Source organism: Leptosomus discolor, unplaced genomic scaffold (genome assembly GCF_034619465.1).
Source record: "Leptosomus discolor isolate bLepDis1 unplaced genomic scaffold, bLepDis1.hap2 HAP2_SCAFFOLD_54, whole genome shotgun sequence".
NCBI classification, from domain to species: Eukaryota; Metazoa; Chordata; class Aves; order Leptosomiformes; family Leptosomidae; genus Leptosomus; species Leptosomus discolor.
The window spans coordinates 1,044,495-1,066,711 of record NW_028237817.1 but is presented as its reverse complement, the minus strand read 5'-3'; the positions used below and the strand labels follow the sequence as shown (position 1 = coordinate 1,066,711).

The window sequence follows — 22,217 nt, the reverse complement described above, 5'->3', positions numbered from 1 at the left end:
ATGGCAAACTGTCAGAGTGATGAGGTGTTCACGTCACCTTCTGTAACGTTTCTTCTCTTCTCTCAAGGTTCTTCCTGAACACCAATGAGGTGACATCTGTTTTTAAAAACTTGGGCATGATTGGATGGGGAACAACAGGGCAGTAAGTATTGTTGTTTTTTAATGAAGAGGCTAGGTACAGTAACTTACCTGTTCTTCTAATGGTTAAATATTTATTGGAAATTAAATTTTAAAATGGAAAAAAAAAATCTGCGTGTGCTAGTGGGTGTCTAAGAGTGTGATGAAAGAAAGCAAAGCTGCAGATACTGATATTGCAGTTGGCATTCCAGGTCATCCAGTTAGTGTTTCAGTTCTGACATCTCGGTTTTACTTGTGCTTCACCCAACTGTTTCCCCGTGTCGCTGAAGAGATTTTTCTGTGCTGTGCTTTTCAGCTGTGGCTGGCGTTTAAAGATACGATCCCGTGATTGTTCCCTAGGATCGGTGAGGTTGGAAAAGACCTTTAAAATCATCGGGTCCAACCGTAAAAGTAACACTGCCAAGTTTGCTGCTGAGCCATGTCCCTAAGCACCGCATCTACACGTTCATAGTACAAGTAATAGAGATGTTTATTGTTTCAGCAGTCACGTCATGTAAGTGTGACGTATGAGAGCAGCAGGAGGTCATTTTTTACAGCCTCTGTGTTCCTCAGGTAATTGCCTTTCCTCCTAAGTGAGGAAAAGGCAAAGGTTCTGGCAAGGTAGTGGATTCTAGCCTTTTACTGTCTTTCTTTTAACAATTTAAATGTGCGCTAGGGCATCCCAAATAACAAAATATCTTGAGGAGCCAGCTGCCATGTGTCGTTCGTGTGCTCTGTTTGTGATGGGACAAGCATGAGAGAGAATTGGCTGCATCAGCTGCAGGAAGGGAAGGTCAAGATATTCATACAAACACGAATCGAGTTATTTTGATAAGACCATTTTGCACTTTTTTAACGGGCAGCTTGACATTTGAATAGAAAAGGGTTCCTTCTCAGTTAATTTTGAGAGAATTTATTCCAAGTTGTATTTTATTTACCTCAGGTTTAGAGCACAGCTTCCCCGTCAGTTAGGAAGTACCATCCTGCAGTATAGCCCACCTAGGATTCCACAGGAGAGAGAAGTCTCAGTCGTAGTTTCTCACATTAATAGTCCGAGTGATTTCTATCTGCAGTGGGTAAGTTTAGAAATAAGGTCTGTTTAAATAAAACTCTGAACAAACCTTTTAACGTTTGGCTACTTGTCGTCCACCTTAAATAAGCTACTGTCCGTCGCTTGTAACCGGTTTTAGGATTCCTGGAATTAGTAGGTGAGATTAATTCTTACAATCCTAGCTTGATTCCAGGAATTCTTAGAATTCCGGAAGGTTAACACATTTTGGTCAGTTTTGTTAGATGATTAGTTCCTATGCGGGCATGCAGTGGTTTACTGTTTCAAGCAGAGATTGGACAGGGCAATATCCAACAATTGTCAGGCTCTTTGATTCACGTGAGGTGTTCCTAACCGCTGTGTCATGTTGGGGGAGGCCTAGGAAGTACATTGCTAGAGAAAATGGCCCTTAAGAGAGCAACAGTACCACGGGGCAGGGGTGCGGGGGGTGTGTGTGTGTGTGAGATTTGTTTTTCTCATTTTAGACAGACAGCCTGGATTCTCTGTCTCCTGCAAAGAAAATTCAGGAGGTGTATAGACATGAGCATGGGACAAACGTGGAGATGCTCTGCCCAGTTGAAGGCCAAGCCTGCGTGGCAAAGTGGGAAGATGGGAATTGGTACAGAGCGCAGATTCTAGGTGAAGTCTTGGTTCTTTCGCTCTAACGCTGGGTTGGGAAGTCAGATGTGGCTCTAGATCACGGGCTGTGAGCAGTAACAAAGCTGTTGTTTTCACTGGGCGTTCTTAGACTGGTGGGAGGTTCATAGAGTCAGTAGTACTAATGCATGTTGTGACCTTTTGCTGTTACTGGAGTGGGTTATGCATTTTTACTTTTCTTTAAATCGAGAGAAGCGGTATACTTCATTTTCTATATATTATTGAAATTCTATGATCTAATTATTTTAAATAATTTTTCTCTTACTGCTACAGTTTGCACTACAGGTTTGTCTGTTAAGCCAACCTCTGAGCCTAGCTTGCGTGGGTCGCTTATTCCCCATGGCAATTCCGAAGGGGACTGGCCGTTCTTGTGCTGGCTCCTGTGCTGCCTGTGTGGGCAGCGCCGCGTGCCTGTGTGCTCGCGTGTCTCCTGGGCACGTACTTGATGTGCCAGGGTCTCATGAAGTGGTTAGATGGAAGGGGACCAAACTGCGACCTCTGTCGTTGCAGGAACGTGGCAGAGCTGACTCTCAAAGAACAGAGTTTTGGAACTGGGTTGTAGGACACTTGAAGCTGTGATATTTGATGATTGTATGGTGTAAATGTGGGGTTTGCTCTGAAATTCGGGTGCTTTAACCTGTATCAGATACTCATTTTTTGTTTTAATAACTTGGGCTGTTTTTCTTGAAGGGCTGCCAAGTCATCAAGCAGTTTTGGTGAAATATGTTGACTTTGGCAATGTTGCCACCTTAACTCTTAAAGACATACGCAGAGTCAAAAAGGAGTTTCTGAGCTTTCCAGAAAAGGTAAATTAGAGCTCGCCTGGATTAAATACTCAAAATAAACAGAATCTGGGTGGATGGAAGAGGAAGGCGAGGGTTGTTAACGTTCAGAAGTAAATAAAATGTTAAGCCAGTTCCTTGTCACATTGAAAACCCGTTTAATTGGTTTTGGATCATCCAGTTTCATCCAGTTTTAAATGAAATCTGAGGCTGCCTTGGGGTGAGGAGGTGTCTGTATAGTGTGTGTGTGTGTTTAATTCAGATCCAATCAAATGGCGGTGACGTGGCAGTAGAAGCCGAGGTCACGCTGTCTCGCTGTCCCGCGTGAGCGCAAAGCAGAGGCTGTGACGGGGCTGTGGTGAGACGGCCTTGGTGCGTGATGGGAGATGGATAACTTGAGTCCTCCTGTAGGCGATCAGGTGCAGGCTGGCTGGCATTGAGCCCTGCAAAGGGGCAGACGAGTGGAACAGAGAAGCCAAGGCAAGATTTGGAGAAATGACTGAAGGTAAAATCCTGCTGTGTTCAATTTTTGGTAAGTTATCAAGTTTCTATTTCAGTATGATTGAATTGACTCAAACGTTGAAACATGCACTCTCATGTTTTAGATAGTGTTTGTTGGAAGCGCTTGTGCTCGTACTTGTGACAGGTGGCCTGGAGTGAGAGTATCTCACCATGAGCCAGCTGGAGGAGACCTAACAGATGATGACTGCTGACAAAAGCTCTGGTTATGGCTCCTCTTACGGACCACACCAGCCTTGAGGGACATAAGTGTCCTGGTTTATTAAGAGGGGCCTGTTTCCAGAAGTGCTCGCTGTCCTTGGCTCTTCTGACTTTACTGGTAGCTGGGAGTGGGATCGCCGCGGCTGTAAAGCATTGCGAAAAGAAGAAACAAGCAAGAAGAATTTCAGCTAACACATCTATGCCTTAGTAGGATTTTTCTCAACACCATTTATTGTTAACCTGTAGCTCGTTATTTTTCAGCGCCTGGGGGATGGTGGTTTGGAGCCCATCTCATAAATGAAATGACATGTAGCAGTTGGCTTTTTTGTACAAAAACATGGTGTAATTATTGGTGTATTTGAAGTTAAATTTTGTAGATACGTGCAAAGCTAAGCCTCTGCATTTTGTTGATGTTCAGAATCAATTGCTTTATAAACAAAATGTCATTTTACAGAATTCTGTCTTTTATAGTACCATTTGCCTCCAAAGCCGTCAGTAGTCTTTATACTGTCATTGGGTGGCTCTAGTTCTGTTTATATTATTCATTCACAGAAATTTTAGAGGCGAACATCTTGTCTGTTGAACTCGTGGACTCCCCTGCTCCTCCTGGAAGAATCTTTAGTATTAACTGCCAGCTAGTTAAAGAAGACCTGGCGTCCTACGTAACTGGGTAAGTACTCTGTGCGTAACGTAAAGTATGTGGAGATACTGAATTTGTGTAGTAAAGTTTCTGGCTTTAATATGTCGCCTCCAGTGACTGTAACTTACCACATTTGTGATAAATTCATGACAAGTCACATTCCTCAGCTGATGTGAGTTACAGAGTGTAACTCTGCAGTTTGGCATGATCGAGTTCTCCAGCTGAATCTTGACCAACGTCATGTATTGGAATTGTAGTTGATGGAGAAGGTGGAGATGAAATGTCTGCATCGTACTTGTAGTGTGCTTAAGTGCCCAGTCCTCCCAAACTGGTTATCGTGAAGGTTCCCCTTCCCTTGTAGTAAGGAAAGAAATACCCCTTTTGTGTGTTGGACCTGCAGCTGAGGTGAGTCGTCTCTGTGGAAGGTCTGTTGTTGGAGAAGAAGTACTGAGGTAACCAGCTGTGACAGCCACAGACAGAAGGGTTGGGAAGCCTGCTGGGGGAGATGGGGCTGATAAGGAGATGACAGGGCTGCATTTAGTTTGTTGGCTTTTTGGAAGGCTAATCCGTGGGCTGTGTTTGTGAAAAACAGTCATTACTCTCTCGTGAATAACTCTTGAATAGGGATGAGAATAAGAAGATTGCTGTGTAGAAAATTTTGATTCCGAAAGGGAATTTCTGAATTTGCTTTTTTCAGGAGGAAGTAAGTAAGTGGATTTTCGTCTCTTAGCTCAGAAATACGACTAAGTCCTAGGAAGACTTTTCTTTACTGGTCACGCTTTTCAGTCAGGTTTTTGTCAAGTGAAGGAGCTTTATTGAAACCTGAACAGCAGAGTTGTTTTGTCACTGTCACTGGGGTGTTTTATTGTGTGGCAGCTGCAAACAAGCAGCCGTGTGACTTTACTGTAAGTGCCTAAGTTGGTGGCTTGCCTAATGTGGATTTTTGTGGTCACTCGCTCACTGCCCCCTCCTTGGTTGGACTGGGGAGAAAACAGAAGAAAGAGGAGCAAGAAATCTCATGGGTCAACTTGACAGAAGACAGGGAAGTTGCTTACCGACTACTGTTGTGGGCAAAACAGACTCAATTTACCTTAGTTTATTGCTAATTAGCATAAATCCTTCAAGACTGGTGCAAGCATTGTACCCAAACAGTTACAGCAGCCCCCTCTCCCTTTCCCAGCGCAAGTTTGCTCCAAGCCCCTCTCCTCCCCTGATGCCCCGGCTCCCCTCAGTCCCTTCGGTGAGGCCATGGGCAGGGCAGGGGCTGGGGCCAGGACCAGCCGTTTCTCCCCGCTGCTCCTTCCTCCGTGCTCTTTGCTTCCCGTGCTTCAGCGCGGGCCCTCGGCAGGCCTCGGTCCCTTCAGGAGCGTGCCTCTGCCCCCCCAATACCCTCTGCTCTCCTGACCTTGGTTCCTTCTCCCTCTGTTCCCTCTGTTCTGTTCCCTCCTCTCTCTCCCTGGCGTTTCTGCCCTTCAGGAAAGGAGAGGTGCCACCGGCTCCCGTTAGGATTACTCTTGCGTGTTTAAGGTTGTTGTTGGGGGATGCCCAGGCCAGCCCTGAACTGGTAGAAGAGACTCTAAGCGGGAGAGCACAGCTCCGCTGAAGCTGGCTTGCTGGCCAGCAAACCTTAGTCACCTCGCTCTTGCGTTGGGATAGGAAGTAGTCCATGCAGAATTCCGGGGAGCAACCTTGGAGCCTGAAGTTCATTCCAAACAGATGGTTTTTGCTGATGGGTGTGCAGTGATACTGCTGTACTGGAGTTACTAGCGAGGGTGTTGGAGGACTCGTAACGTGTGCTTCACTTGGGAGAGCTCTCTGTGGCACGTTGCCTCTGTCCATTTCCCAGTTCAGGCTGGTTGGACACACGGCAAGCGTTGCTTGTGAGCTTTGGTGTTCCTTTCTTCCCTGGTTCTACAAGGCGGCTGTTTTACCCGTTGGTTTCCAAACGCCTGCCCCAGGCAGGTTTGCAGAAATAACTGTGGGGCAGTGGGCAGTGGGTCAGTCAAAGCTTCAGGGAATTTCTCTCTGCCAGAGCAGTTTGTTTCCTTCCCGTGAAGGAAGGCATAGACGGGTGGTAGATCTCCGAGAACAAAGCTTCTTCCTGGCGGCCCAGCAGTGCCCACAGTTAAACTCACGCTTGCCGTCTCCTTTGGTCAGTGGTGGTTACCAGAAGCCAGTTCTTTTGTGTTCACAGGTTTTTGTTGGAGCTGCAGTCTCTTACGGCTCTAGCTGGCGCAGCTCACAGAGGCTTGTCCTGAGCCGGGCTGTGGCTCAAAGTACCTACCAGCCACCTCTGGGTTGCTGCTGGGCTTTATTCTATCCGGTTCAGGCCATTTAAACAAGTTTTCGTCAAGGTGTTGCATGACCAGACTTCACTCGGGACTCTGCTGAGGACAGTGCTGGCACCGGTTGCGGTGCGTTTGTATGCTCAGGGACCGCTAGAAAGGTAAATGTTTGGCTGACGTTCGTCATCTTCACGTCTGGAAGGAATACTTACACATCTTAGAAGCAGAATGTTGCAGCTTTCACTCGGAGACAACACTGATCTCCCAGAAGCTTGATGTCGGTCATTTGATGTCTTTTAAGCCAGACGCAAACGTGAATGTTCAGCAGCCCGTTTGTGTCAGGCTTGCTTTTCTGCTGGCAGCCTGGACTGTGTAGTGCTGCCATCTCTCAGCAGAACGTGCAAGGATGCCTTCTGAAGGGGAATAAAAGCAAGGTACTCTCCCAAGTGTTTCAGCACTTAGAAATGATTTTGCCTTTTTTTGTCTGCTTTTCTAAGTTACTTGTTCTTCGCTCTTCTCCGCGTTGAGTGATTCCCGTCATGTTGAACTGTTGGTTGAGCTCTTTTTTGTGTTGTCTCAAATGGCTTTAAACTTCCCGTTCCAATGACTTTATGCTCTTTACAGGTGCCCTGAAAGTACTGGTGTAAGGCCCAATGAAATATGGGATGTTCCTTTAGAAATTCCTGAAGCCTCGGAAGCTTTAAATCCTAGAGACGTGGAGTCCGTGGACAGAGGAGATTTCAAATCCCTTTCTAAGCAGGAGCTACAAGCGAGAATTAGTCATGTTGTATCTCCCAGTAAAATCTTTCTACAGTGGCTGTCATCAGAAAGGACACTGAAAAGGTACTGAAATCCAAATGAATTTTCTCAAAGCATTCTTAGGACAAACTGGTGAAGTGTAGTTAGAGCAAACTCTGGTGCTGTGGGCTCCCCTGGCTTTGTTGGGGAAAGTCTAGGGCCAGAAGGCAGATTGGCACTATGTTGTGTTTTATTAAATATTTGGGATTCCAAATTAAGCACATGTCGAACTCCTATTTCTGGTCAGTTCTAGTGTAGTAAATGTTGGGGCCTGATAAATGCCACACTGTCCAGAAAGAGATGAAATCTTTCTGCTCTTTCTTTTCTCCTCCATGTTCCCGTGTTAGAAATCTTGCTAAAGAATCCCGGTGTCTTGCATTGTAGAGCTTCAGTCAAGTTCTTTCTTTCCAGGTGCTTCTAATAGGCTGTTAGGAAAGTCTGAAGGCCATTTCTAGACATGGTGTATCCATCCGCCTGCCTTTGGCAGGTGTTTAGGTACGGCATGTGTTTGGGAGCTCCACTTCAGGTATTTCTAACATGTCATGAAGAAAAACGACGATACTGTGTGTCTGTTAAACGGTCACTGAGACTGTCCTGTGTGCTAGTTGGGCAGTGGTGGGCTAAATACCCCTTCATTCGCTGGACAAAACTGGGCCACTAGAAACGTGGTTTCCTTGAATGTTAGTTTGCAGGAGAAGATGGCCACCACCTACAGAGAATCCCAGCCCCAGCCCGTGAAGTGGGAACGTGGCACGCACTGTGCTGTTTACAGCTGTGAGGTGAAACAGTGGCAGAGAGGTCGAGTAAGCAGGACTGTGCCTGACAGCTGTGCAGAGGTAAGCCTCTTGCCGGGGGAGGGTTCGTGCTTTGATTTCTAAAGGTTGTAAGCGTGCGCTGATTGAAATAATGTCAAATCTCTGCTGCTTACTTCTGTGTTAATACAGTCTCATCCAGCCTCCTGCTTTTGTCGAGAGGTCGGGTTCTGTTGTGCGTTGCTGCAGACAAGCTTTCTGTCTGATCAAAGCGCAGGTGCCTGTAGCAGGGGCCCGGCCGTGGCGGAGGGCTCAGGAGGTTGACTGTGCGGGTGTTTACGCGATGCTTTGCACCATGGCAGATTCCCAAGCTGCAGCCTAATGGTTTAGCTTAGATTCCAGCTGCGTGAGCCTGAGAGTCCCAGTAGTTCACGCTTCATCCAAAGTAAACGAGGGAGCCAACTGAAGGGAGAGCAACACCCCAGCGCCCATGCCGTCCTGCTGTTGCTTGGGCCCTAAACGGGCGGTGACGCCCTGGGCCGAGCAGGGGTAACGTTTTCCCTGGGAGCTTCTCCCACAGGGCGGCTTTAAACAGGCGTGTTGTTGCGCTCATTTGAAGAGGGAGGAGCACCAGAAGAGGCATTTTGTGAATAGATAACCACTTGCCTCAAAAGTCAGAGTGGCTTTTTAATTCTGCAGATAATCCAGGGCTGGATTGCCATGGGTTCTCTCCACCCTCATCAGCTGATGCCCGTGGGTGGTGGTAGTTGGGAGCAGCGGTGGGACCTTCTCTACTTGTGGTTTGTGTCGCCTGCTTTCTGAGGCAAAGAGCCCTCGAGCAGCTCTTTAACCACCTCGGAGTGAAAAGCGGGGGGTGGAGAGGAGCTGTTCCGCCGTTCCTGGGTTTACAAACTGAAATGCACCCGCGTAACTGGAGCACAGGAGAAGAACTTTTCTTACTCAAGTCACAGGCCCTGTAAAGTTGTTGGACCCCCTTTGAGCATGTTTGTGTGTGTTTTGTCCTCTCAGCCCGCTGCGGTGGTCACCGGTGTTGTGTGAGGAAGTACTTCAGCACAAAGGCCACTCAGTGAATCCTGGTACTGTTTGTTTGAATTTTGTTCACCTCTTCAGGCATGCTTTGAATTCTGTTCCTTACAGCGAAGAGTGAGAGGGGGGTTTTGTTCTGTTCTGTTCTGTTTCTTATCTGTAACAGGTAATGCTTTATGATTTTGGAGCTGAAAAAACAGTGGATATCAGCTGTCTAAGAAGACTCGAGGAAAATCTGAAGATCATTAGGCCATTGGCAACAGAATGTTCCTTGGCAGATATAAGGTAGCCTTTCCTTATACGGAGTAGCAGTCTTAGACACCTAATAATGCCATAACTTAGTATTTTTCTGTGTTAGCACTGATTATTTGGGATTTGGATGGGCTTTGCTTTTTGAATAAAGAAGAAACGGGATGGCAGCTGTGATTTGCTCTATAAAAAGGGTTTTTTTTTCCGAAGGGTTGAGCTACTTACCAGTAAAGCAGAAACGGGGCTATAGAAAGCAAGAAAGCATACTTATAGGATGAATTCTAAAATAGTGGGCAGATGGTAGAGGTTTTTATGACTGCACTGAGTGCTTTTTTCCTTGTCTCAGAGTTTGAGATGAATCTGGTCTCGTGAAAACATGCAGGAGGTCAGAGAACCGGGGTATCGTCTCGTGCCTTTGTTTATGTGCCGTCTGTGCTGTGAAGAAAAAATAATCATGTTTGTAAAACCTGTTCTCTGAATGACTATAAAAAGCCAATTTGCAGATGACGTATGGATTTTCCTTTGTTCTGTTCAGACAGGCGTCATCCTTCTGGACCTCCTGATGCTCCTCATTTTGAAGTTTTGGGGTTAGATTTTTGAATTCTTCCTGTCGTGTAGATCCAGAGATGAATAACCATTTCTTTTTCCTGTTGACTGTAATGGAAACTGTCTTTTTTCCCCCTGACAGTTCAGGCAGTTTCAAAAAACATTCAAAAGCCGAGTAAAGGGCAGGGTTTGTGGTTAAGCTCAGGAGATGCCAACTTCTCTTGTACTAAAGGGATCGTAATTGTTCTGCGTCAGACCAGCAGGTGGAAGCCCGCAGTGGACAGCAACAGCATGCGAGTGTTTATCCTCTTACCTAGCTGGGGCACGAGTCAAAGTGATCCTACAGGTTTGTAACCAAACCCAGCAGGATTTGTAAACTTTCTGTCAGGTTGTCTCTTAATTTTTTATTTCTTTTTTTCTGACTGTTGTTACTCTTCAAAAAGTCCTGAATGGAGTTTGCTTAGATGGTGGTGTTTGCTGTGGGGAGAAAGGTGGTGTTTGCTGTGGGGAGAAAGGGGCTTTTTCTGTTTTCTGCTTTACTCTCGTTATTCCCTGGTGCGTTAGAGCAGTTTGGCCCCCGGGGCGGAAAGAACAGAGTCTGAGCTACATTTAGTTACTGAAGAATAATATTTACATCTTTGGGATCACTGGATGCTGACAGCTTTTATGGACAGGTGAGCAAGATGCTCACGTTCTTGAGGAGAACAGTCTCAGCAGCCACTCTATTAGCTTTCAAGTTTGCTCGGAAATGGAAAGAACGAGTCCGATGCTGTACGAGCATCGTTAGTCACTGAGTGCTTGCACCGGTAAAAGAAAACGGAATTATTGTGGGGGTTGATGGATTCAGTGTCCGTTGGCAGCTGCCAGCGAGGCTTTACAGTGTGTCTGGAAGTGACAGCACTGGTGAGCACAGGTGGTTACAAGTGGGCTTAAAGCTCCTGCTGGAGGAAAACTGGTGTTTGGCAGCTCATGCAAGTGACAGAGCTGAGGGACTAAGCAAGGGTTTGTGCTGTGATTTGGGTTTTTTTTTTTAAATGACCTGTTTAGAACAGGTGGTAAAACGATGGGAACTGTGACACAGATCAAATGGTTTTTGTCTTCTGATGTGGGCACCAGTTGTTCAACGACGTCTGACTGGCGGCCAGTACCAGTACAATGGAAAACGCCAGTAGTTAGCGGAGCTGCACAGTGTAATATGTTGTCGATCTCTCTCATTTTCTCCAGGAAAGGGATGTGGCTGGTGCATTGCCTGTGAAAATTCTTTGCAAAGATGAAACAGGAGAATTGATTGATATTGCAGAGCAGCTTGTTAAAAAGGGTTTGGCTTTTCAAAACAGGAGGTTTGGATACTTTCCTTTTTATGTTCTTTCTGACTCTCATATTCGCATCGTGATAAGCTAATGAGTAAACCAGAAGTTTGCACTGTCCTCTACAGCACATGTGGCAGCTGAACTCCATCTGCAGTGAACTACTTGGATTATAACGTTCGTAGTTGTACCCAGTGCACGTTTCAGTTCTCTCAGTTGGTAGATGAGATGTTGGGCAGTATTTTAACAAGCATTTGCCGTCTTGGTGTGTTTGGGTTTTGACTTCTGTTATTTTGTTCTTTTGCACTTTTCAAGTTCTTTGCCAGTTAATGTGTTGATATGCTTTGATTGAATCTGCTAGAACTCATAAAGCTGGTGTGGCTCGCTCAGTCTCCAAGGAACATCTTAAAGTACATTTAGAGCAAGGGAACACACGACTGGACGGCTGCGGTTCAGAAACGGCACGTGTGAAAACCAGCGCTGCTCTGGAGGACCACATCGCTGTTTCAGAGAGTGAAGAACAGTCGTGTAAAACACGTGTGTCACAGCGTCGTTCAGGAATGGGTGAAATCTATAAACCCCCCTTTATACCTGAAGCGAAGACTTTTCAAGCTGTAGTGAGTTGCGTTGGATGCGATGGAACTATTTATATAATACCCAAATCCTCCGGTAAGGTTCCAGAGAAGAAAATACGTTTGTGCCTGTGAATCTGCTGGCTTGGGTGCACCGGAACATGGCAGCTCTGTGTGCTGGTGTGCGCGTCCTGTGCCAGAGCCCGGCTCTGGAAGGTTCCTGCTGGGGAGGATTGCTGTTGGGAGGCGATGAGGCCTTTGGCGGGGGGGGCGAGGGGTGCATGCCCGTGCACCCCCTGCGCTGCAGCGGTGGGGAGAGCTCCGGCAGCTCCCTGGCAGAGGAAACCCTGATCCCCAGAGGAGTTGCCGTGCCCTGACACCCACCCCAACGGGCTCTCCCCTCCTTCCGTCCGCCCTAGAAATCCAGGAGGCCCAAGCGCTTCGACAGGCGGGTTACTCACCTCTTCTCTGGGCAGTCTGGGGTGCAGCAGCGAGTGCTTGGCTTTGGAACGCGGAGCTGGTGGTACGTTTTGCCGCTGTTGAGGAAGGTGCAGGCCTAAAGATGCTTGGGAGTTAGCCTGGTTCTCAGCTACTGCTGGACTTTCCCCTTTCCACATGAGCTCAGTACCAAGTTTCCCGGTTTCCAGAGGGTTGTCCGGACGTGTGTTTGGTGGTGGTTCATGGTGTCCTGCTGCTGTCTCTGGCAATCTGTTGCATTGCTCATGGAGAGGCTCTTGTACTAGTGCTGTCAAGGTGTCGATTGCAAAATTTACAGACTCTCCTTCTCCGAGATGAGAGTCCAGAAATACTAATGGCTTCCCAATTAGAATGCAGTTTGCTTTTTGTTTTGAGCAGTAGCGTGTTTGCATATGCTGGACGTCGAACATACAGATTGTATCAGTGTTGGAAAATATTCTTTGGAGCAGCACGTGTGGTTTCTGTTTATACAGGTCTTCACCTGAATCTGCTGGGATTTGGTGATTGAAATCATTTGCACTACTATGTTATAGACTGTTTTGAATTGATTTTTTTTATTCCTCCCCCCACCCCCAGAAACGGCACTAAACCAATTGATGACTGACATACAAAGTAACTTCCAGTGCCTTGGTCTTCTGCAACCCTACTGCTGGGCAAAGGGAGAAGCTTGTGTTGTAAGAGGACCAGATGCCATGTGGTATCGAGGTAGAGTTGTAGGACTCAGCAGTGCCTGTCTCCAGGTAAGTTTGATTATATGGGGGCAGGGGGCATGTGCGTATGAACAGGCGCACGTGTATGTTTTTAAAAAAAAAAAAAAGGCAAATAATCCAGTCATCTACCGTCAGTTTATGATCACACCTTTTTTTCATTCAGCTGACCTGACTTTCCAGATGCTCATTCTGCTTAAAAGTGTGGTAACTGTCCGGATGTTAACGTTTCTGTTAAAGATGAATTCTACGTACCTATCTCAGTTGTCACAATCTTTCCCGTAGTTTTCCTGGTGATGATAAATGTTCTTAAGTAAAAAGCTCCCCTTGATCCCCTGTAAGTAATCCCTTGCAGGTTTTTTCTTCTTTTGCTGTTGTTGTTACCATGTGTGGAACGCTTTGAAAATACTTGGGTTTAGCTTCCCCCCACCCAGAGAGTCGGGGCTGGCTGTGTGTTTTGAATGCTTTCTGCTGCACAGGTACAGAGCTCCTTTTTCGAATGAGCAGTTAATCCTACCTAAACTCTTGAGTCTGCTTGTCCTCTTTCAACGTAGATTTGCAAGTCTGACTCCAGCCTGGTTCACGCATTCTTCATGTCTTTCACTTCTAAACTGCTGTGGGTTATTGCACAACACGTGGGGTCTCTTGCAAGACAAGTTTGGAAAGTGAACTTCTGACCTGCCATAGCGGTTTTTTAATCCTTTCCTTCATTTCCACCTCATCACATCACCTGCTCTCAGCAGACCGTTATTTTTTCCCCCAGAGAAGTGAATGCTGTCAATGAACGCGTTCTCTGAGTAAACTTGACTGAATTATTTCAGGAAAGCTTTTCTTTTCCTATAGGTACAGTACATAGACCATGGTTACATGGAGAGGGTTATTCCGTGTCTTCTGTATCCAGCCGCGCTGTATGCTGGTGTTCCTGCGTTTTGCATACCCTGTGAGCTCCACAAGACAGTACCGGTGAGCAACGGTGAATTGGAAGAGGTTTTAGCTGATAGTTACTCAAACTGGTACGCTGTTGAGTCCCACCAAGGTTGAGGCTAGTTGCTGGCGTGTTTTCTTGCCTGCGAGGATGGGGAGAACAGCTGGAGGATGGTTTCAGCAAGGCAGGCTTTTACCAGGAGCTGCTGGATTACTTTATGAAGTGACCGTGCTTCAGAAGCAGCTGTCCTTGGAATTAAATCTTTGTGAGAGGGGGCGCTGCGGTAGTTGGCAGGATGATACTCAGGAGTGGTAGTTTGTTTTGCAGTAGCAGCAAGAAGAAGGGGGGCCTGGATTTCTTAATGCAAAATAGCCAGAAAATTGTCAGTCTTCAAGTCCTGCGAAAGCGTTTCTGTCATTCCGCAGGTAGCTGTGAGGGAAACCCTCTGTTACCGCTGCTCAGCTCATGGGAGTGAGTGGTTTAGGGGTTTTGTTAGTCGGTAATTGGTATGTAAACAACGTTCTCTAGTCCCATTTGAATGGTGCATTTAGTAAAGTGAATTACTGAAACGACTGGCTCACTTTTGAACTTGTTCTTAAAGGAAACCTTTTTATTGCTGGGAGCAGTTCAACGGATAGATTCAGACAGACAGGCTTATCGGCCTGCGGGTTGGGACGCAGACAGATATTGCAGGGAAACACAGAAGTCTTTAAAGTGTCCTGTGTTTCCTGTTGTCTGTTATCTCCGAGTGTAATTCTGTGTCTTTGGGTTCTGCTTTGGGTGATTGTGCACACAGACCTTGTTATGCCTGGGGTAAAGGTCAGCCTTGGCAAGCAGCGTCTCTTTCTAAGCCACTTCAACGTCTGAACTGGCTGGTGGGCTTTGTCACACGGAAAGTTTTAGTGTCCCAAAGAGCAGGTAACGTTTAAACTGTTGTAGACAAATCAAACCAGTGATGGGTGTTTTCAACCAAGTTTTTCAATGACAGTCGCCTATTTTCATGCCCCTGTGTTGAGGATGGTGTGGGGCTTAGTGTCAGCGTCTTAACGTGTGGCGATTTTCTTGCTTTCACCCAACAGATCGGCAGTTTTTGGCAGCAAGGTGCAGTGGATTGCCTTCAAGAACTACTTACACATGAGGAGGTTGAAATCCATGTTCAGGTAGCTTAATGTATTCACGGGTGTGGAATGAGGCTTACTTTCTGTTATCTTGCTTTAATTTCCTTTTAACTTGCATCAGGAATAATAGGTGAAGGAGTACAGCAGTAAATGTGTTGCATAGACAGATCAAAATCCCAAACTAAAGTTTTCTCCCGTGACTTTACCTTTGTTATAGTTTTCAGGCCCGAAATGTGTCCTTTAGAGGTCAAAAATGCTTTTTGGTGCTGTTTGTATTCTGTGTTGTCGTTCTGACAAGCAACCTACCTACCACAGCATAAATTCTTGTCAATTCAATTTTAAGTTATTAAAATTGGGCGTAATCGAGTATGGACATGCTTAAATTAATGTATGACACTACAGGGAAACAGATAATCTGTATTGTCTGAAAACCTGCAATTTCAGATAATTTAATTTCTAATGGTATATTGTGGAAGAGAAGGGTTTATCGCTGAGTGAGCGAACGTGGGATGGTGTTTCGGTGTTGGACCGAGTGGTCGGGGCTGCCGTTCCAGGGACGGGCACGTTCCCATTTGTGTCGTTACCTGACGTTAACGACCGCCCTTGGGGGTTTCGTCCTGTTGGCGAATGAGTGGGGCGCGCGTAGGACTGACAGGTTGGAACTTGCGGGTCGCTGTTTCTAAAACCTCAGTCACACTGTGCCTGTTCTAATCTTACTTTGTCCTGTCTAAGTAGGAATTACCAGATAACCCGTGGGGCAAATTGTCCGTCAGCCTGTGTTTTGGTGGAACGTCGCTTTCTTCCTTCATGGCACGTCAGAAGTTCTGTGTTGCTGAAGAGGGTCAGGACATAACAAAGCTGGTGAGCTTTTTTGTGTGTGTAGGTGTGTCTCTTGCTGCTGTCCCTCTGACATTAAAAAGACTGCTCAGTTGCTCGTCTCTGCTTCAGAGGATCGTTTTCCCCTTCAGAGGACGCTGCTGTCACTGCTGATGTAATCGTGGCGTGCATGGCAGTGATGCAGTTAGAAGAATCTCTCAGCGTGCGTTAGAACTGAGTAACGGTGAAACCCCAATGGTGAATCAGTCTCTTGTTGCGTTTTGGTAAAGTCAGCACGTGACACGCGACTTTCTGCAAACTGTCTTGAAATGGGATTGTACCCTTAGAACAAAAATGAAATTTGGAAAACAGCCACCAAGCTGCGTAAGGCGGTTGTAAGCAAGGAGCGTTCGGAAAGCCCGGAATGCTCTCCGCAAGGCATGTAGCATTAAGCAGACCCGATCCAGAAATAAGCGGTTCAGAAGAATGTGTAAGAAAATGAGTGTTGGAGGTGTTCATTTGTGGACCAGAAAAGGAGCAAGGCGTCCAGAGCTCGAGCTGGTTCTGGGAGCAGAGCCTCGGGAACAGCAGAAGGGGGAAGCCTGCAGCTCTGAGAATGTTCAGCCGCGATCAGCTCTGGGTTTAGCTGCAGAGAGGCTCAGCAGCCCTCCATCCTCACAAGCCAGCTGCTACGCTGCGTTGGCTGAAGGATACCGTTACTATGTAAAGTACAGCCATTACCCATGTTATTATTTTATAGTAACTTTACTTCCTTGCTTCACATGCGTGTTTTCGGGTAGGTAACCTGGTAAGGACTGTGGTCTGTTCTGGGAGTGTTGTCGTGCTGTTAACAGTGGTAATGAGCTGCTTACACAGAGCCCGCTACACTGGTGTCTTGCTTCAGAGTGTGTTCCTGTCTGCGAGATGCGCTTCTGCTGAGCTGACAGGCGAGTTCAGGAGCTGGTCTTTCTTACCGTAGCACCATCCCAGCTTAGTCATTAGCCAGGAGATTCCCTGGCAGGCAGTAGGGTGTTGGAGAGCACCCCAGAACCCCGGGCGTGGTGAGCTCACGGCAGCGAGTCTCGTTCTGGGTGAACGTGTGCACGTGAACGTGTCTTCGCGTGCATACGCGTAGGTACAGGTGCTGCCTTGTGCTCCTAGATTCAGGCCTGGGGGACTGTGACCTTGCTTCATTTGACAGACGAGTTTTTAATCTCTTTGTTCTGAGCTGAGGTTTAACTAACCGTCATTTCTAGAATTACTTTTTCTACAGCAGTTGACGACAAACCCTTTCCAAGCGTCTGAGCCAAAATAAGTCCCCAGTTCCTCCTACGGCCTGTTTTTGTATTTAACCGCGCTGCCTGTCAGCCCCTCCGTAGGGAGGTACTTGAGGTCTGCAGGTTTTAAGCTCATGATCTGAGCGAGCCTTTGGCCAGCCTGGTCCCTTGTAATCTGCCCCTGGAAATGGCAATGCTGGCTTTTGGAACAGTCCGTCAGCTCGGGTCGGAGGAGAGCTGCGCTTCAAACTGCTGTTGACACCCTGGGCACGTTCATTCAGTGAGCCCCTGCCTTCTGAATGACAGCCAAGGCCGTGCTGAACAGACTTGACGCACAGCCGTTTGTGATGGGACTGACTTGTAGTCGTCTGAGCGCTTCCAGCCTCACCAGGAGCTGTTCAGCCACCAGCCGTTCTAGGAGGGACCAGCGTCTCCTCAGGCAGAGGGAGAACCCTTTAGGCAGAAGCAGCAGCGTGCGAAGGGCTGGTTCCTTCTCCTCTGATTCCACGTGGGCTTCCATGGAAGGGAGAGCAGATGCTGCAGTTGGTGTTGCAGCACTGCCGGCAGCGTTGCAGATCCCAGCACTGGGACTGCGAGGTGGTTGGGCCCTGCGGCTTGCAGGAAGGCTTATTCCTCCTGTCCCTGTTCCCCACTTTTACACAGGCAGTTAATTCCCTCTAGAACCGGTGATCTGTACGACTGAAAGACCTGCCCGATCCCCTGAGCTGTTGTTTCCTTGTTAGAAATTTATCAGGCCAGGCCTGGATGAAGGACGGGGCTGTCACGTGACTGTGGCCGTATGCTGAAGGCCAGCTGTGTGGGTCGTGGGTCCCGCCATCTGTGACACCAAGAAGACCTGTTCTGTGGCTGATGTTCACAACAAGTCCAGTGGAAAGGCGTTCTGCAAACACCTGGGTAGAAAGCCCTTTCTGCTTTCCTTTTGTCAACAGGAGAGGGAAGTCTACGGTACCCTGTCCGTGTCGGGGAAGTACAGAATCTGAGACTTGCCGGACTGTCACTTCGATCTTCCTCACCCTAAAGACGTCTTTAATGCCTCAGCCTACTGGCTGGGCTCATGTAGGCTGCTCATGGCCAAAGCTTTGCGTGTGGTGAAGGAGGTACGAGGTGACACGCTGCCCTGCAGCCTGCCCTTTGCTTTCTTTGGATTGAATTCCTCGTGCTGAAAAGGCTCCTGTGTTGCCTTATTAAGTGTGCAGTGTTAGGTGATGTGTGAATTATCTATTAAACATTCAGGGGTTTGGCTGTGGCTTCAAAGATGCATTAAGGAATGTGAGGCCTTTTCAGGTGTTTCAAGAACAGGCACAAAGGCGGAAAGGCAGAGGGACAGCCGTTTGAAACGGGTAGCTCCTTGAGAGGTCTTGGCAGGACACCTTTTTAGGGTCAGTGTTTGCAACTGGGCTGTCCACGCCCCGGTGTGGCAGATCTGGCAGTAAGCACCCTGCTGGCAGCGAGGAAGGGCTGGTAACACAACAGCAGAGCTGCGAGGGCAGTTTTTCTTTCAAAGACGCGCACGAGAGGTGACCAAAGCGCTCGGCTGAGCGATGTGCAGTGCTCTGTTGGGAACAAGCAGGAATTTCAGAGGAATCTTCAGAGCCAGGTGCAGTCAGGTGGCCCGTCACAATATTCCTGGTGGTTTGGCAGAAATCTGGCACTTTGTGTGTGTCTGTGATCTAGTTAGATGTCCTTTCTTTACCGGTATTTATCAAGATGGGTTTGTTGGGTTTTTTAAGCTGTTTTATTTTGCAGTTATCGGTATCTGATTGCTTCCACTTTTTGTTTTGGGCAGAATGAGAACTGTTCAAGTAGATGTGTAAAAAATAAAATTATTTCAGAGAAATTGTGCCTTTTGTTACGTATGACATTAAAGTACGAGAGAGGACAGGAGCTGTACCCCGGAGCTATGGTCCAGCTGAGCTATGTGCTATCCATCCTTACTTTGAAGGCATAATGGAATGTGCCAAGGTTGATTTTGTCCTGAGCCAAGTGAGCGCACGGCACGTAGAGCTGAACCTGTACAATATGAGGGTCTAGAAGACGACAGACCGGAGCGTGCTGTGCTGCCCAGACAATGGGCATCTGTACCCTGCAAAGTCTGTGATCTGTTTTGAACGTGGGATGATGCTGGCGGCTAAGGAGTCAAATTATCCTTTGCCTTTCTCGTAAGGGATAGCTTGCTCTGGCAAACTGCAGTAGCCTTGGGCACGGCATTCGGGTTAATCCGTGCAGGTAAATTGCTGTTATCTTCGTTTTTCTTTCTAAATATTTTCTCTCTTTAAAGGGAATGCCATATTCAGTGCACTTTTGAATTAACAGCAGCCAAGTTAGCAAGTCAGTGTGTTAGGACCATTTCAAAGATAGATGCTTTCTATTTTAAAAGTGTTAATTAACTAGTTCTCTTCTGTTATCTTTTAGCTTAAGTTTTTGTTGGAAATGTTGATTAATATCTTTTTCATCAAAGACATGCTGGTTACATTCTCAGATAACTCCTTTGTGCCAGGAATCATCCCAAAGCTAGTTTCCATTTTGTTACTAAACATGATGCCTGACCAAAACCTCTCTTGGTCTAGGAGCTACTCGAAGAAGACGTTCCTGGTTTGCCCTCGTACCTGTTGCCACCGCTACCTGTTCCAGGAGATCCCTTTCCTGTCAGAGTCACCCATGTGGTGTCCCCTGAGGAGGTACGTTTTGTGAACATCTTGGATCTGTTGCAGTCAGGAAATGTTGCAGTCCCGCCCTGCTGGTGAAAAGGGCGGGACAGCTAACAGTTTTAGGTGATAGAAAACAGTGGGTAAGGTGGCAAAAGGCTGCTGAGTTGTTGATGCAGATGGTTGTGCACTGCAGCTGTCTGCATGAACTCTTGCTTGAAATACCCTCTTCAGTGAGGGCGGAGAAATACTGACCGTTTCCCTGAAAAGGTAACTTTAAGAATTACAGTACTGCAGTCTGGTGCTTACCTTGTATCATCAGAAAATAGGTCATTGGATTTTCACTTGGTGGAACAATGGTGATTTATCTCTTCCTTGTCCTTCAAAGGTTAAATTACTGGAACATTGTAGAGTGAGGTGAACATTTTCTGCCTGTTACAGTTGTATTTTACGTCTAAGTGATTGCTTTAAATTCAGCACCATGGCCTAACAGAAATTCACCCCACCAATTCGCGTGACTATTAAGTATTTGGGGGCGGGGGGGATGGCATAGGGTGTGCCTATCCATTAGTACCCTGTACATTATCCGGGATTGATTTTCCAGGTAGGCAGCGATGAAGTTGTAACCAGAAGTCCAAGGGCAATCAAGAGAGACTTCAGGGTCTTGGGAGGAGTGGTGAAGGGATCAGGAACACAAGTAGTGTTCTCCTTTCCTTCCAGTTGCAGGGAGTGACGAGGGAAGAGACAGGAACAGCCATCAGATGAATACCTTGCTCCGAGCCCTGTGTCACTGGCAGAATTTTGGGGGTTTTGATCACAGGACCCCAGGCAAGTTGTTGTTGTTTTCTTACCGGAGAGGAATATAAAATGTTTTTGAAAACAAACCAACCCAACAAAACCCCGGGGTGGTGTTTGAGCTGTGGTTGCTCCTGAGCATTAGTCTGGGAAGTACATAGCCACGTGATGTCACATCGAAAAGGGATTGTTCGTGTAACGTTACAGGCCTTGGCTTGCAAAATTAAAATAAAGAAGAAAAAAAAAGAGAATGGAAAAAATAATTGATTTTACTTTAAGATCTTAGAGTCAGGTCTCAAAATAAGTCTGTTGGGGTTTGGTTTGGTTTGGCTCTTTGTATACTGCCAAAAGAAAAAAGAAAAAAAAAAAGATGAAAAATTTTACTTCACAAGTTCCTCACGAAGTCTTGTTTAATGCGGTTGCTGTTTCTGATGGTCGTTGTCTGGGCTTTGATTCTTCTGCATAGGCATAGGGGGAAAATCACACATCTGAGGGTTTTTAATTCTTGTAATGCCCAATTTAGAGGTTTCTATGAACTTGTCCTCTGGCCTTAACAGTAGTGGGGAGCTGTCAAGCCTGAAGGGCCCTGCTTTTGTAGCTGTAAGAATGGTAACACCTGCCTTGTCCAAATACTGCTGCTGTAACAGAAATAACCCATCCGTTCTAGTGAAATTGTTTTTGTCTTGATTCTCAAGGGAAAGAGGCTCCAAGTTAGACATCCTAATCGTATGTCTTGCATGTGTGGTTTTGTGATCTGGTTTTACAGTGCTATTAAATTAATAATTTGCTTTCAGTGCTGAGACTTGTTTTCGGAGTTTATGTTTTCTTCCGGGAAAAACAGAATAATCTTTCTTTTGCATGGTTAGACTTCCGTGGTACAGAAAGCTGTTTAATGATCTTTTCTCACTGAAGTGTGCACCTGTCAGCAAGGAAGTTGATTAAAAATAAATACACCTTGTGCATGGTCTAAGTAGAGCCTGTCCCTCAGCACTGCCCCAGCAAAGACCCTTCGGATGAGAGGGGTGTCGTGAGCGCTGGCAGTTCCTGCTGGCCCTCGGCCCTCACTCCAGCTGCACTTCCATGGCCGGGGAAACACCAGGTTTGGGCACACGGCCCCGCTGCTGGGGCAGGTGCTGCTGGTGGCAGCGGGGTGACCCGCCTCGTCCCGAGGAGCCAGCAGGGATCGGGGCTTGCGCTGGCAGGAGCGGGCCAGCCTGCAAGGAACGGCGCGCCGGTGGAGACGCCTAGGGTTGGTGCAGCGGGGCGGTCCCGGGGGTTTTTAGGGCACAACCCAGTGCGCCTTCGGTTCAGGGAAGTGTTTCAGTGAGCCTGACCTTTAAATGATGCAAGTGCCCACACTGAGCTGAGCGTGGTTGCTCACACGCTCCCCATGAACTGGGAGTCCAGCATCATCCTGGTCAGCGCTCCTGACTGCCGAGCTGGACTGACTCCTCCCCGTTGTATCAACGTCCAAAATGATTTTACTCCTCTGTGGCAAATCACTGCGCCTGGAGCAGCCCCCCACACGGCGGCATGACCGGAGCTTTGGTCGGAAGGGAAGAGCGATCGAGTGGGGGGTTTCACCGATCCCCCGCTGTGGCTCGTGGCCCTGCCCTGAAAAGCCCCGGCAGCGGCCAGGGGTTGCCAAAGTGTGGCGGAGATCAGGTCATGCCAGCGCGGCCAACCCCCCACCAACCGGCCTCGGCTGCAAAAGCCTGATCGCAGGGCTCAGTAGCCCGTTTGGCGCTTGCCCCCCGCTCATGAGGGAGGAGAAACCGCGCCCGGGGGGGCGACCACCAGCCCCCCCGGTCCCGCCGGTGCCCTCCGGCGGCGCCTGGCACGCGCGGAGGTGGCCGCGGGCCGTCGCGGGGCGAAGAAGCCGCCCCCGAGCGCCCGGTGCGGGCCCTGCCCCGCCC

General features: G+C 47.6%; 1 protein-coding gene across 1 annotated transcript; it reads left to right on the top strand.

The window, feature by feature from the left end:
• LOC147412730 (RING finger protein 17-like) lies at positions 1–20,271 on the top strand. The gene is made up of 19 exons (XM_086481080.1): positions 1–42; positions 478–482; positions 1,061–1,193; positions 1,651–1,804; positions 2,513–2,628; positions 3,016–3,136; positions 3,877–3,994; positions 6,874–7,092; positions 7,733–7,883; positions 9,013–9,131; positions 9,897–9,987; positions 10,866–10,981; positions 11,310–11,617; positions 12,574–12,737; positions 13,548–13,667; positions 14,709–14,789; positions 15,483–15,608; positions 19,429–19,539; positions 20,227–20,271. The coding sequence occupies exons 1-19, from the start codon at positions 1–3 to the stop codon at positions 20,269–20,271; spliced, it is 2,340 nt and encodes a 779-aa protein (XP_086337206.1).
• Positions 20,272–22,217: the final 1,946 nt, after the last annotated feature.

What these genes read in the sequence shown, in the direction of transcription:
- LOC147412730 (XM_086481080.1), top strand. Translation starts at nt 1, where the DNA reads ATGGCAAACTGTCAGAGTGATGAGGTGTTCACGTCACCTTCT. An exon ending in CTGGCGTCCTACGTAACTGG is followed by an intron (nt 3,995 to 6,873) that starts GTAAGTACTCTG and finishes TGCTCTTTACAG; the next exon opens with GTGCCCTGAAAGTACTGGTG. An exon ending in TCAGAAAGGACACTGAAAAG is followed by an intron (nt 7,093 to 7,732) that starts GTACTGAAATCC and finishes CTTGAATGTTAG; the next exon opens with TTTGCAGGAGAAGATGGCCA.